At 43.3% G+C, this 15235-nt stretch overlaps 1 protein-coding gene across 1 annotated transcript in view; it reads right to left on the reverse strand.

The window, feature by feature from the left end:
- RAPGEF3 (Rap guanine nucleotide exchange factor 3) overlaps window positions 1-15235 on the reverse strand; it is a 977833-nt gene that overhangs the window by 280439 nt on the left and 682159 nt on the right. The window contains exon 17 of the mRNA XM_086964721.1: window positions 10711-10857. Coding sequence (XP_086820847.1) covers window positions 10711-10857 — 147 coding nt within the window. The remainder of the gene's footprint in view (window positions 1-10710; window positions 10858-15235) is intronic.

Here is a 15235-nt window from a genome sequence, read left to right on the forward strand (position 1 = left end):
TCAGGCCAGGGTCTTGGTTCTTAGCGCCGGGACGCCTCATTGCTGGGGCAGCTGTTTGCGCTCTACCAAAACTATAGAATAGAATAGAACAGCACCAGCTGTAGCAATGCCGTAAATAGAGCAATTGGATGTTCTTTTTGCCCAATTGTCTGGGTATAAATTAAATAATGCAAAAACCCAGATTATCTGCACAAACCAGGCAGGTTTTGTTGACCAAAGAGTTACAGAGGAGGCAGTTTATTTAGGTGATAAAATCAGAGCTGATGATGATGATGATGATGAGTGTGGGAGGGCATGTTGGATATACAGACGCGGAGGCTGAATATATTGTCGAACAGGGACTTCTTTATTGTCAGATGACACAGACTTAGGTTTAACTACAGGCTCTAGAGGTCCTTCTTCGGTAGGTGTCTTCTCATTTCTTGAAGGGCCGGCTGAGGTGCTCAGCGTTGCTCTTTCCTCTTCAGTCTGATGACTAAGGTCTTGGGGCGTTGTGGACTCCGTGGCGTTGGTTTTTCCCGGAGGGTACAGAGAGGAAAGAAATGGGAGCCCATCAGTACATCAGTCCTGACAATATCACCCTTTTCCTACACCCGGTGGTGCTCAGAAATATGGAATAAGGATGGTGAGGGGCAGGGTGGATATTGAGGAAGGATTCAGGAAATGAAGTGAAGCCCAAGTGGAAAAACAGGATTTAAGTATAGTACAAGAGTAGGTCATACACCGATATTCTAAGACAAGCGTGTCTCAGTACCTGTGCAGAATAGTAGTACCCAAGAATCACTCTCAAAAGTGCTTTATACCATGTAGTGCTCAGTTATTCTTCTATGTGCGGCCTTAAACTTGCAGCCTTAAACTTCCACGTCAGCATTTAGACTCCTGCAACGCTCCCTTACTTTACTTTACCTCCCTCCACCCGCAATAACACTCTGTACTGCCCGCCTCCCACAACACAACAACAGCACCCCGTTCCGGTTTCACGCACCGGACCTGCCGTAACTCTCCTGAGTCACGGCACGCTCTCCAGCCTCCTCCAACCACTCCTCCGTCCAGTGGTCCTCGGTCTCCTCCGCCTCCTGGCTGTCAGGAATGCTGTCTTGACTCTCGGCGTGCAGCTCCAGCTCCCGGCTCCGAGATTCGGCATCCCTCGCGTGGTCAGCTTCTTCCGTCTTTAGCTCCGCCCTCACGACGATCCTTGACGTTTCTTCCTGGTTGGCGTCTGTTTTCACTGGTGCCTCGTCTTCCGCTCCTCCCCTCGGTTTCCGTCCTTGCTGTGGAGAGAGACGAGAGGTGGGTGTCTCCTTCCGTGTTTCCAGCTGGATGCGATTATCTCAGCAGCGTCCTCTTCGTGCAGGGGATTTGGAGCAATGTAGTGCGGCCAAACGGTGAATCCTGCCGGGTCCCCTCTCACAATGAGAATTTATAAAGCACGACAAATACTATGGGGTGTCTAGGCGTTGCCTTTGATTCAATCAGTACAAACCGATAAGTAAACAATTAAACCTTAAACAACCAAGTTTTAAGGACCTTCCTAAATTTAAAGAGACTAGGTTTTTTTTCAATGTGGTAGGCAAGGAGTTCCAAAGGCTGGCCATTGTGGCCCTGAAGCTCTTACAGCCCTATCTCATCCTGCTAACTCTAGGAACAATTAGGTTTCCTAGTTTGGCTGATGTGAAGGCTCTGGCAGGAGTTTTTGGCTTAAGGAATTTCGTCAGCTGTGATGTCCCCATGTTGTTAAGAGATTTAAAGGCGATATATAATGATTTAAATTGAATCCTCTTGGCTACTGGTCGCCAGTGGAGTAAGACTAAAGGTGAAGAGACTGAGTCAAATGTAGAAATGCCCAACAGTAATCTTGCTGCTGCATTCTGAGCTGTTCGAAGTTTATTGATGCTACGTCATGGAGTCCTGGAAAATAGGGCATTACAGAAGTCCAGTCTTGAGGAAATCATCACTGAAACCGCCGTCTTAGATCCATAGGAAATGCCGTGAGGATTTTCCTCAACATTTTCAAGATAAGGAAACATGCAGAAGTGGCCGAGTTAATTTGTGATTCAAAGGACAGCTTGGTGTCAAAAATGACACCTAGGTTTTTGGCTTTAGGCACTGGTTTGGGCAAGGGGCCCAATTGGACCGGCCACTACTTGTTTGTCCAAAATTAAGGATTGTTCCCAGGCAACAAAACTTCAGTCTTAGAAGAGTTCAATTTCAGACAGTTGTCTGACATCCAATTTGCAATGCAGCTCATACAATCGCGAAATCTGGCAGCTGTCTAGCTGGCAGAACTGCTCACCGAGACGATGATCTGAGTATCGCCCGCGTACGACACAAGGGCAAAACCATAGCTTCTTACTAGACTTGCAAGAGGGGTGACTTAGAGGTTAAAAACCGTTGGGCTCAGGAAAGAGCCGTGGGGGAGCCCGCAAAGCAGCATAAAGGGGGATGACACAATGTTCTCCAAAGCCACTTCCTGAGACCGCTCAGACACAAAGGAGCTTAATAGCCTTACCCCTGATCCCGCAGATCCTGATGAGCTTGTTTGGATGAATTAGTAGCTGTTAACTGGAGCCCTATGCTGGTAAGAATTAAAAAAGAGTTGGATAGTATTGAATGTTGCAAACACAAAGAGATAATGGATGGAGCACTGAAACTTTTCAGACACTCCCCCCGTCACAGATCTGGGATGAATACATCATCGTTCTTTAGCTCACTTCCACACCTCAGTTCAGACCCAGCTATATACAAATCAGTCTTGACCCTGTGCCTCATAGGAACCGTCCAACCCGAACTGCCAAGCCAAAATATTTACACCTCTCGTTGGTCGGCAGGTGTAATGTTTTAAAAATGAACACACTACCTAAGGTGCTGTACTATTTAAGGGAGGTACCTTTAGAGCTTAGTAGAACACAATTACAGAAGCTGCAGGCAATATGCAGTAGGTTTATCTGGGGAAAGAAAAAATCCTGCAGAGCTATGAAGTTTATGACGCTACCCAGAAATCGGGGAAGGTGGACGGTCCCTAATTTTTCATTTTATTACTAAACATATTTTTGCAGAATTTGAAGGGATTTTAATAACTACAGAAGAGAGCAGCAACGTAGCAGGCACTCCTTCTATTTACCAAATGCTGCTTGGCTCAGAAGCCGAGAGATGCTTATTCAGGATGGTTGAACTAAGCAATTACAAAAAGACCCACTTTAAGGTTCAAAAAACCCCTTTTAAGGTTCTCTGGGCAGCCCTTAAAGTCTGGAAGAAGGTCCGTAGCAATCAAACAAATTGATAGAATAGGCTATTACACTCCTATTTCAGCATTGCTGTTATTACCCCCCATTTTCCGGGACACGACGATGGCTAGGTGGAAACTTAAGGGGATTTTAATAATTGTGAATTTCTATGAGAAAGATTATATGTATGCATTCTCTGCATTTGCTGTGAAATTCCATCTGCCCAACACCAACTTTTTCAAGTTTCTGCAGATTTAGGACTATCTTCAGAAAAAGCTGCAATAGGTAATGGGTAAAAATGCTCTTATTAAAGCAATTAATCCTAGAGATAAGATCAGTAGCCTCTATATGTGTTTTTTGAAAATGCAGGAGAATGATTTAGAAGTCCAAAATAGTAAATGGAATAGTATTTTGGGTCAGGGTGGGAAACTCCTCCAGGAATCTATTGAGATTGCTAAAGATATCTTGATCTCTTCGAGCCTCAAGTGGGGATGTGCTAATGATGGCAAATGCTTTGGTTGTCAGGCAGACTCAGCCGATATCCTCCATATGTTCTTTACATGTGCAACATTGAATCAACTCTTTTTAGGGATAGAGGCCTTTTTGACTAACATGACTGGTATAGAAACTACGACTACGTCTTGGTCATGTTACTGGGTCTTTTAAGGGTGTCAGTGACCAGTCCAGGTACATCACAAGTTGGTCATCTAATATTCATGGCAACCGCCGTGGCGCAGCTGTGAATAGCCTCCTCATGGTTGCAAAAAGAACCCCCTTCCTTTGAGATGTGGAGAGCTAGATGTTATGCTATTTTTAATCTTGAGCACAGTCTTTACTCCCTTAAAGGACAGCATAAACTGAAATTAGGTTTAAGGATTTGGGGAGCTATACTTGATCATATGAATGCTGAATGAAATTTGCTCTAAAAATCTTTCTAGTTTTACACCTTTTTTGGCATGGATTGTTTTTATGTATGTAAAGCTGTCAGTCCCCAATCTATGTGAATTCTTTCTGATATATGATATATCTTGATCATGATGTTAAGCTTTCTGCCCTAACCTTAGCCTACACCTCAGAAACCAAAGAATCAGTAAAATGTGCTACTCAAAAGTAATGTGAAAGAACAAAATCTGACAACAAGACATCTTTCGTTATCTCAATGGTCTCCCTCCCTGTAATCTCATCAAGCCATTTCCTGGCTCTCCAATCCATTTTGTTCACCACATGCTCTTCCCATATCCAACTATCATTTTCAAACATTGATTTTCGTACGGTATTCGCCCTATTGAAATCTTTCCTTAACAAAATACCTAAAATGGTGATCTACTTCACTGCCAGCCTCTGTCCTTTCCTCTCTGTGTAAACTGCTTGAGCGTCTGACCTGCTGCTCGTCAGATGTTTTAGTGACGGAATGAAGAGCAGACACAATTGAGGTACTAATGACTAATGACTAATCCCCCAACGTCTCAGTTAGATTTTTAACCGTTTTAATACTGTAGATCAGGCAAACCGTCCTCAAATTCTGATTTCTATTTGGATATCTGACTTTGCTCTTTGCTTGATACCCTCCTCTTATCCTCTCAGGTTCACCATGTGGACTGCTTAATGGTGTCTTGTAGTATGGTACTGTAATTGCTTTTATATGAGCTTATATAAAGCTTCATACCCAGGATGAAGCATGGATGTGTAGTTGCAGAAAGGTAACACATGACCTTGTAGGAGTGATAGGGTGAAAGAATCCATGTCTGTTATGAGGTCTGTGTGAGTGGTATTTTGATGCAGTGTGTGAGAAGCACAATTGTGCCCTAATCATGGTTTTGTTACAGCAGCGTAGTATGCACTTAAGCATGTGCATTAAAAGACTTAGGATTACAAATTACTAATGTAATTAGAGAGAAAAATACATGAAAAGAGTGTAGCTTATATGGGAAGGGTTTTGCTCTTGTGCAAGTCTCACAGTCTGCTCCCATCATGGAACACCTCAACTCCAGATCAGACCCGATGCCAACACCACCATCAGAGGCCCCAACCTCTGCATCTCCATCTTGGACTTAATAGCCTCCCTGGCTATCTGCTCCGACCACTACATCTTCCTGGGCAACCTGAAATTCCATCTAGAAGACCTTGATGACTCCACCACACTGCTCAAAAACATGAGTATTATCTGCCTCTCTCAACTGATCACCACCCCCACGCACAGAGCCGTCACACCCTGGATCCCGTCTTCTCATCTTCCACAGAGCTAAATTTGCACACAACACCAAATTGACCTAGACAGACCACATCATTGTCCACTTCACTATCGATAGTCCACAAGATCCTAAAATGAGGCTCCCGAACCTCCCTCGCCACAACTGAGGCAAGGCCACAGAACCCCTCTGGTCCATCGCCCTAAAAGTAACAAGACCCGCCCCTTCAAAGTCCCTCGAACACAAAGTCCAGAACTTCTCCAGCTGGATCTCCTCAGCCCCCTGAAGAACATCATCAACAACAGACCAACCAAACTGACTGGCAAGTTCACCCTGGAGCTATTGACCCACAAACGACACTGCTAGAAATTAAAGAGACAATAGCAATCCAAAAATACCCCCACCAACCTGGAGTCCTACAGATCTGCCCTCCATACTAACACCACCTTCTCAGGGAGACCAAAAAAGAAGCCCTCTTCACCTGCATCAAGGCAAGTGCCAACCGCACCCACGAATTGTTTGGCAGCATCGGAGAATTCTCCTGGCCCTCCACCACCGAGAATACAACCTGCCCCTCCCAATCCATCTGTGACAACCTGGCAGACTACGTCCACTGCAAAACTGCCGACATCTACTACAATTTCGAACTCCAAACTACCAGCCTCAACCACCTCAGCACCCCAGCCTGCCCCACCCACCATCCCAGGACCACTGACTAGAATCAGCTCTTCGCAGAAGACACCATCTCTATCATGAACTCCATACACTCAGGATCTCCCACTGCCCCCACTTCTACAAACTAAGAGAAATCATTGCACGCCCCCTCACCAAATTCCTCAACAATTTTATCACCACACTCACCATAACCAACATCTGGAGGCACGCAGAGGTCAATCCCCGACTGAACAAACACTCTGCCAACCTCAACGTACTAAAAAACTACTGCCTGATCTTGCTCCTCCGCTTCACCACCAAAGTCTTGGAAAAAGCCATCAACTGTCAGCTCATACCCTACCTTGAAACCAACAACCTGCTCGACCCTTCCCAATATGGCTTCTAACTAAACCACAGCACCAAGGCCTGCGCAGCAACTGGCAACATCAGATGCCTTCTTGACCTAGGCAGATCAGCAGCCCTCTTACTCCACGTCCTATAAGCAGCCTCCCACACTGTCTCCCACCACACTCTGATCACCAGACTCCACCACATCGGCATACAGGGAAATGTGATCATCTGGATCTCTTCCTTCCTCTCTGGCAGAACCCAGAGGATCTACTTACCATTTTCTTCCTCTGCACCCATAGACATCTTATGCAGCATACACCAGAAATCCTCCCTCAGCCTCAGCCTCAGCCTCACCCTCTTTAACATCTACATGACACCTCTGGTGGACATTGCCCGCACCCAAGGACCCAACATCCTCTCCTATGCCGACGACACCCAGCTCATCCTATCTCTTACAGAAGACTCTGAGTCTGCAAGGGCCAGCTTTGAACACACCATGACCGACATCTGGATGAAGATCAACTGCCTCAAACTCAACTTGGACAAGACAGAGGTCATCATCTTCAGACAGAAGCCTTCCTCATGGGTCCGAACCCTGACCAGGTGCCGCGAGCGTGAGGGGTAGGTGTCCCGCCGTTCCAGCGCCTGTACTAAGGTTCATCCACCTTACAGCGCTGGCCTCACGGGAGCATGCTGCGAGGCCCGTGCTACTCTCCCTTAGGGTCTCCTAATTAGAGCAGGACCCCGTGGCCCTCTTTACACCCGACCCAGAGAGGTTGTATTTGCTTTTTACTACGTGAACGAGCATCTAATCTTTTGTCTTCTTGTGTAGTACTTTGTTTAGGTCCTGACGAATCGCCGGTTGGCGAGAAACATGTAACATAACATAACATAACATGAGTATTTGTAAAGCGCACGTTCACCACTACGGGCCTCTTGGCGCTGAAATAACAGATGTTTGTTGTTACCCAACTCAATGGTACTCATTTTATCGACCCCAAATGGATGAAAGGCTGAGTGGACCCGCTGGGATTTGAACCTGTGACCATGAGGTCGAACACAGGCCCCTGCAGTAGACGCATTAGTCCACTGAGCCACCAGACCCGGCTAATGTTGACCACACCAGGGGGTTGAGTTAGTTTTCTGTATACCCACACAGCCTCTAGCTCCCCTCTCACCCCTTTTAATTAGGGAATCAGCCATGTCAATAAAAGCCATTGTGGAGATATTACCCTTTTTAATATTCACTCACTTTGCACCGACTACACTTTCCTCCGTCCTCACTCCCACTCACCATCGGCAAGGAACAAAAGAACCCCGCCAAAAGAGTGCCTTCAGGTACTCCGTCAGACATTGCAGTGCCGGTCTGATGAGGGGCAGTGAGCCGATGATGATACTGGACATCCTTCAGTCAGGGTGTGTTTCACACCTAACGCTCTGGGTGTGTGAGGCTCTCTAGTTCCGACAAGGGAACCCTCCCAGTCCCTTGACCTTTTACATCCACTCTCTTCACACTGTAGTACTCTCCCCGGGGAACTTTGTATTCTTCTGTGTTCTCCCCATGGGATGACACATGGTGGGCCACCACAATCGACCCCTCACCCACCCCTACCAGCCACGCATGCAACCTCTGAATCATCCTGACACACACCTGACCATGAAGCAGCAGATCAACGCTGTCTCCTCTACCTGCTTCCTCACCCCCGTATGCTTCGCAAGATCTTTCCGCTGGATCCTCGTCTCTTCAAGGAAGACTGGCACGCAGACCCTCATCACACACCAACTTGACTACGGTAACGCACTCTACGTGGAACCAACAAAAAACTCCTGAACCACCTCCAGACCATCCAGTACTTGACAGAATGACTCATCCTCTACCTCCCCAGAAGAACCAGCATCACCTCCCTCCTCAGAGCACTCCACTGGCTGCCCTTCCTGGAAAGATGCTCTTCAAGATCCTCACTCATGCCCACAAAGCCCTCCACAAGTCCTAACCTGCCTACACCATGACCGCCTAAAATTCCATCAACCAACTAGGAATCTCTGATCCACCACAGGCACGGTGGAGCCCACTCCTTCCCCTACCTTGCCGCCAGGTCCTGGAACGACCTCCCCCACTGCCTTCACCCAGCCCCTTCTCTAAAGGATTTCAGGAAGCAGCTCAAGACCTAGCTCCTCGACGAGGCTCGTACAGCCCACCAGCACCTGGAGACCCTCTGGGGTGACAAGCCGTGCTATACAAAACTGATTGATACTCATATAAAATTGCTCCGAATGTGGAACAAAGAAATGAGAGATGCTTGTATGGTTTATGGGCTCTCTACTTGACAAATCCTTTCTCTCTGATACTAGTTTCCCAATTCTATATTACTTACACCTTTGGTGTTTCTGATCACTATTTTACAGGGTGGAATCGCAGATATTTGCTTTTTTCATCACAGTTATCACAATTGTATTCTGACACTTAAACAACTATCTATTGCTGTTCTTTGTGTAACAGAAACCTTGCACTGCTTCAGTATGTATCAGAAGCTTGTGCACCCTCGTATTGTATTGTACCTCTTCTGCACACCAGTTAAAAACACTGCTGCTGCATCTATTCTATGTGTGATGGGAGCTACACTCTTCCAGCTTTGTTTTTCCTGTTGTGTAAGCGTTTAGTAAACTTGTACACCTGCTACACCAGGTCTGTGTATGGTACGTGCATGCACTGCTTCTGACCATACTGTTTTAATTTGTTAAGTGTTAGGGAACTTTCTAAACACCTTTAACTATGTAGAAGACAAAATAGTTGGCTTGGAAAATCGTGGTGCTATGTAAAGAGATTTTGCATGATGTGTAAAATACATATAATTCCAAGTTTGAAATAACCATTGAAAAAGCCAATAATTCTCGCTGTTTGTTTGCACTGCCATTAGATATGCCAAAAGAACTGCCAGTTCTTTTGGCACTCTCGATGACCAAACAAGTCAACGCCGTCTCATCCTCCTGCTTCAACGTACTTCGTATGCTCAAAAAAATCTTCCATTGGATCCCCGCCGAAAGAAGAAAGGCTGTCACCCACGCACTGGTTACGAGTCGACTAGACTACGGAAACACCCTATACGCCGGAATTACAGCCAAATTACAGAAAAAACTCCAACGCATCCAAAATGCATCAGCCAGACTCATTTTGGACATCCCTCGCCAAGACCACATTACCGGCCACCTGAAAGACCTCCACTGGCTTCCCGTCAACAAGAGAATAACATTCCGTCTCCTCACCCACGCACACAAGGCCCTCTACAAACTAGGGCCCGAATGCCTCAACACTCGACTATCCTTCTACACACCCACCCGCCAACTAAGATCCTCCAATCAAGGCCTCGCCGCTGTCCCGCGTATCCAAAGATCCACCATGGGAGGTAGATCCTTCTCCTACTTGGCGGCCAAGACCTGGAACTCACTCCCCACTCACCTCCGCCTTACACAGAACCACATCTCCTTCAGAAAAGAACTTAAAACCTGGCTATTTGATAAATAATGAACCCCTCCCCAAGCGCCTTGAGACCCTCTGGGTGAGTAGTGCACTACATAAATTCTCGAACTTGAACTTGAACTACACATGCAAACACTTTAGTGGCCATCTTGGAATGGGTTTTCAATGAAAGAAAAGCCATTCCAAGCTGACCAACTGTGCATATGTATCTGTGTGTATGCATCAGAACACATGAGTGTGCATAAAGCCATTCCACGATGGCGGTTGATGCATATGCATGTGTACAAATGCACTGTGGTACACTGTCACCCATTTTGCCATTTTTAATTTACAGTTCAATATGACTGGCTGGAAATGAAAGGAGGAACAGGAAGCAATGAAGTTGAGAGTGAGATAGCAGAAAAATACAGAAGTGGGGCAGGTATGTTAGGGGACAGACCAGAGGAAGACATGCACTTTCATGGAATGCAGTAAAAGGAAAATGTGCCCCCTCAATCTAGATGCAGAAGGATACAGCTCATCCAATTAGAACCCTGTGAGCCAAAAATGCTCTGGGCAGGACAAATACAGAAAGAGGTATGAGAGGCACTGAATCAAGAGCAGAGACCTAAGATGAACAACTAAGAAAATCAGTCATGAATTTGTCTGAACCAAAGCACACTCTAATTATTTGTAATTTATTGAAAACGTTAGTTCGGTATCATACCGCTAAACCTGTCAGTGGAAAGACCTAAAAATGACTGGAATAGAATCGTAAAACCGTTGTTAGTTTTAAGCATCATTTGGGATAATACATTCAAGGACTTGCACTTACCCCCTGCTGAGTTCATCTTGACAAGGAGTTGGTCCCCTTTGTGTCCATACTTGGCTGCAAGAGATGACATCACTTCTTGTACAGGAGCATTCACAGGTAGCATTATGGAGAGACAGGAGTGGTCAGATCTGTAGACTTCATAAGGTACTGTTTGTGACAAATACCAAAAATGGGTTACATTTCAATTTGAGCCACTACAATTTGTGCCCCATAAATAAATAATAAAATATTTGATAGATAATTAAATACAAACATGTCTTTGAGCTGCATTACATTGGGTTTGCAAAGTAAAGGTTAAAATGTTGAATTTAGTTTATGACAAAAAAGATTCAATTTTATACTATGAAATGGTGATTCAATGAGTACAGTTATGACTAACGCAAGTCTTATTCAAATATATAAACATCCTATCATTCATTATCAACCATTAATAAAATGTGTACTATTTAGTGATCCTGTTAAATTTCCAAACGCTTTATTTAGTTACGGCATTTTTCATGCAGTTCTTGCTATGAAGTGTACATATGTCTTCTTATCTGCTTCTTTTCTTTTGGCGTTGAAGAACATGCGGCATATAATTAAATAGATGACATGAACAGCAGCATGTGAGCAGCAAAAAAAAGCAGGGTAAGGGTGATTTTAGACTTTAGGGATGGATACTGATTAAGGGTGTTTTAGAGTTTAGGGATCGATAGAGGTTAAGGGAAGTAAGTGTACTTTTAATATTTAGGGGTGGGTCGAACTAAAGGGAGGTAATGGTAAGGGAAAATGTGGGGTTTATCAGTGGGTAGAGACAAAGGGAGATACGGGTCAATGGGGGTTTAGGGGTGCATGGAGAAAAAGGGAGGTAAGGGTCCTTTTAGGGTTCAGGGAGGGGAAGAGGTAAAGGAAGGTTAGGAGTAAAAAAAATAAACTTTGGGGTCGCCTCTTGTTTTATGTCTATATGTGTATGTATATATATGTGTATGTATATATATATGTGTATATATATATATATATATATATATATATATATATATATATATATATATATATATATATATATATATTACCTACTGGCGGTTGCCAGTAGGTATATATAGTTAGGATTTTTTCTCTATGGGATTTTTGAAAATTCTATGTCTAATAACTTTGGCGTTTGTGGACGGAATTGGCTGAAATATTCAGGAAAATGGAACATTTTGTTTCTGAGCAGCCCCTGACAATTTGGGGGGGGTTTCATCAAGGGGGGGCTGAGAAAAAAGGGGGGTCCCAACACGCGTTTTTCCCATGTTAATTTCCATAGGGCGGTTGGCCTCACTTTTAGCTCGAACGGCTGAATGGATTTGCACGAAACTTGGCAAAATTGTAGGGACTGTTAGCCCGATGTGCCTTTGCTAGGGCTCAATATATGTGCTCCAGTGGATTTTGAGTAATTTAGGTTCAAAAAAAGATATATATCTGGGCGGAGCCTAACCACACATCTGATCTGATTGGCTGTCAGCACTTCATCCAAGAAGTGTTGGCAGCCATCTTGGGACCAATATACATGATAGCACCTCATTAAAAAGCATTGTAGTTAATAGAGGGTTTTAGGACTTTAGTTACATTATAAATCATTTGTTGATGGTACCATACTCGTTTTAGGAATTGTGGTGGGTTCTAAGGTGATTTTACCATGTGAAAAAACCTTCTGCTGTGATATCATGAATATTGTTTGAAAGAAAACTAATATCTCATGATTTTCCCACAGTGGTTAGGAAGGGGATCTATAAGCTAAACTGAAAGCATATTTTCTGTAAATTCACATTATCTTTCTTAGTCATGTGAAAATGAAGTCTGACATTCTCAGTAAAACATGTACATCCAACAAGGACAGAGACTGTCAGTTGATTCCTTTGTGTTCTACTGCAGCCTCCTAGAGTGTTCTAAAGAACAACTAGAGCGCTAACAGTCCTACTTATTACAAAGGTATGGCACACCTGAAGCCATCTTGATTGGAATAAAGTGGTAACTCTTAAAACATTTAATTTAAAAAGAAACAACATGAGGGGGTATATTTTGCCATAGAAAGTATGATTAGTGCTGCAGAATGAAAAATTAGGGCACATTTTGAGTGACTTTTCAAATCCTCTTCTATTTCATTAAATAATTCTGACATGCAGTCTCCCAAAATGGCCACCAGAGACAAAAGAGCCCAAATGTAGCCCAAATATCACCCAGATGTAGCCCAAGTATAGCCCAATGACAGAATGTCCCAGAGTGTTCTAAAGAACAACTAGAGCGCTAACAGTCTTACTTATGACAAAAGTATGGCACACCAGAAGCCATCTTGATTGGAATGAAGTGGTAAGTCTGAAAACACTCAATTTAAAAAGGAACAACATGAGGGGGTTAATGTTGCCATAGAAAGTATGATTAGTGCTTCAGAAAGAAAAATTAGGGATCATTTTGAGTGACTTCTCAAATCCTCTTCTATTTCATTAAAAAAATTCTGACATGCAGACTGAAACATGCACTTTGAATACCAGCAGCAGACGTCCCTGGTGAGCAGTAGCTTTACTACAGTGATCTAATGTGCAACTAGAGTGCTAACATTCAGAATTTATGGCAAATGTGTGACACATCTGAATGCCTTCTTGATGGAACCAAAGTAAACAAGCATTGAAAATGCAATAGATCTCGCCCTCGTTTAAGTTAAAGCCATTCTGTTTGTAATGAGGTGGCTTTTTAGCTTTGCTTTTATTAGTGTTTTTTCAACTTTCATGTAAATAACCTGCATCTGTATGCATATAAGTATATGTATGCATGCATTTATGTTTGTATTTATATAGATATACAGATGATATATGTTTATATATGTATGTATATATATATATTCACTGAAAAAAACCATAGGCTATAGACCATATATAGTTAGGAATTAGCATTTACAAAACCTTGAAAATTCACTGAAAAAACCATAGGTTATAGACCATATATAGTTAGGAATTAGCATTTACAAAACCTTGAAAATTCACTGAAAAAACCATAGGTTATAGACCATATATAGTTAGGAATTCGCATTTACAAAACCTTATTTTACTCACACAAAACCATTGAAATTCCATATAGCAATCCACTGCTCATGATGTCACATATTACATTATTCATGACATGGTCAGTGACATCACTGATGACATCACTGATGACATCTCAAATGACATCACTGATGACATCACTGATGACAACATCCAGTGACTGTATGTTTCTGTAAAGTTAAAATATGTCTTACATATTGAAGAATGAGTGGATGTATAAGTGTCTGGATGAAGGATTTAGTAGGTGCATGACTGACTGTATGAGTGAGTGATTAAATGTGTCTCACTGAGTGCATGGGTTAGTGACTAAACTGTCTTAATTTGTGCATCATTATGTCTGTTGTTCTGTAAACTGTTGCATGTGTTGATAAGTAGCTATATGAGTAACTATATGGGTTATTGATTGGTTGCCCAAGTATTTGTATGGGAGACTGAGTGTGTGTGTGGGTGGCTGGGAGGTGTATGACTCTGTGCATAGATGTGTGAGCAGTTGATTCACTAGATGTATGGTTTCAAAAGTGCATGTGGAAACAGCTGTATGGGCGGTTGACTGTGTGCATGAGTGTATTGGTGAGTGAATGGATATCTCAGTGCTACATGTCAAAGTAAGTACATATGTAAAACACAGTACATGTGAGAGTTGACATATATAAATAACTGTGCATAAGAGCCAGTGAATGTGTGAGTGGCTGTATGGATCATTGTGAACTTGTATCAGGGATTGTATAAGAGAGTAAATATGTGTTAGTATATGTTTGAATAAGTAAAGTTTGTATAACTGTATAGTTGAGGAAATGGAGGTGTGATTGATTCTTTGCATGACTGACTAGGTGTGTGAGTAACTCCATGGATGAGTGACAGTCTGTGAGTGTCTGTTTACACTGATTGTATCTAAGGTTATATTAGAGTCTGAAGAGGTTCATCGTATTATCACATGAATGATATCATCAGTGATGTGATCAGTAATGTCAAATGAGATGTCATCAGTGATGTCATCAGTGATGTCATTTGAGATGTCATCAGTGATGTCATTTGAGATGTCATCAGTGATGTCACTGACCATGTCATGAATGATGTAATATGTGACATCATCAGCAGTGGATTGCGGGTGCGCGATATATAGTTAGTGCAACTAACTATATATGGAATTTCAATGGTTTTGTGTGAGTAAAATAAGGTTTTGTAAATGCGAATTCCTAACTATATATGGTCTATAACCTATGGTTTTTTCAGTGAATTTTCAAGGTTTTGTAAATATATATATATATCAGAACTGGTCCCACTCCGCGAAGAATAGGAGAAAGGCCACTCAGGGGGTAACTTTGGAAGAAATTTATTCAGTCAATTACAGCTACGCATAATGCATTTCGGCTCCCGCCTTCTTCAGATGCTGCTGCCTGCGCAAAGAGTGACTCCACCCTCACCTTCCAAGTGTCCAGAAGCACTGCCTTTTGGCGGAAATCCGC

This window comes from Lissotriton vulgaris, chromosome 1_1 (genome assembly GCF_964263255.1).
Source record: "Lissotriton vulgaris chromosome 1_1, aLisVul1.2, whole genome shotgun sequence".
Classification (NCBI taxonomy): Eukaryota; Metazoa; Chordata; class Amphibia; order Caudata; family Salamandridae; genus Lissotriton; species Lissotriton vulgaris.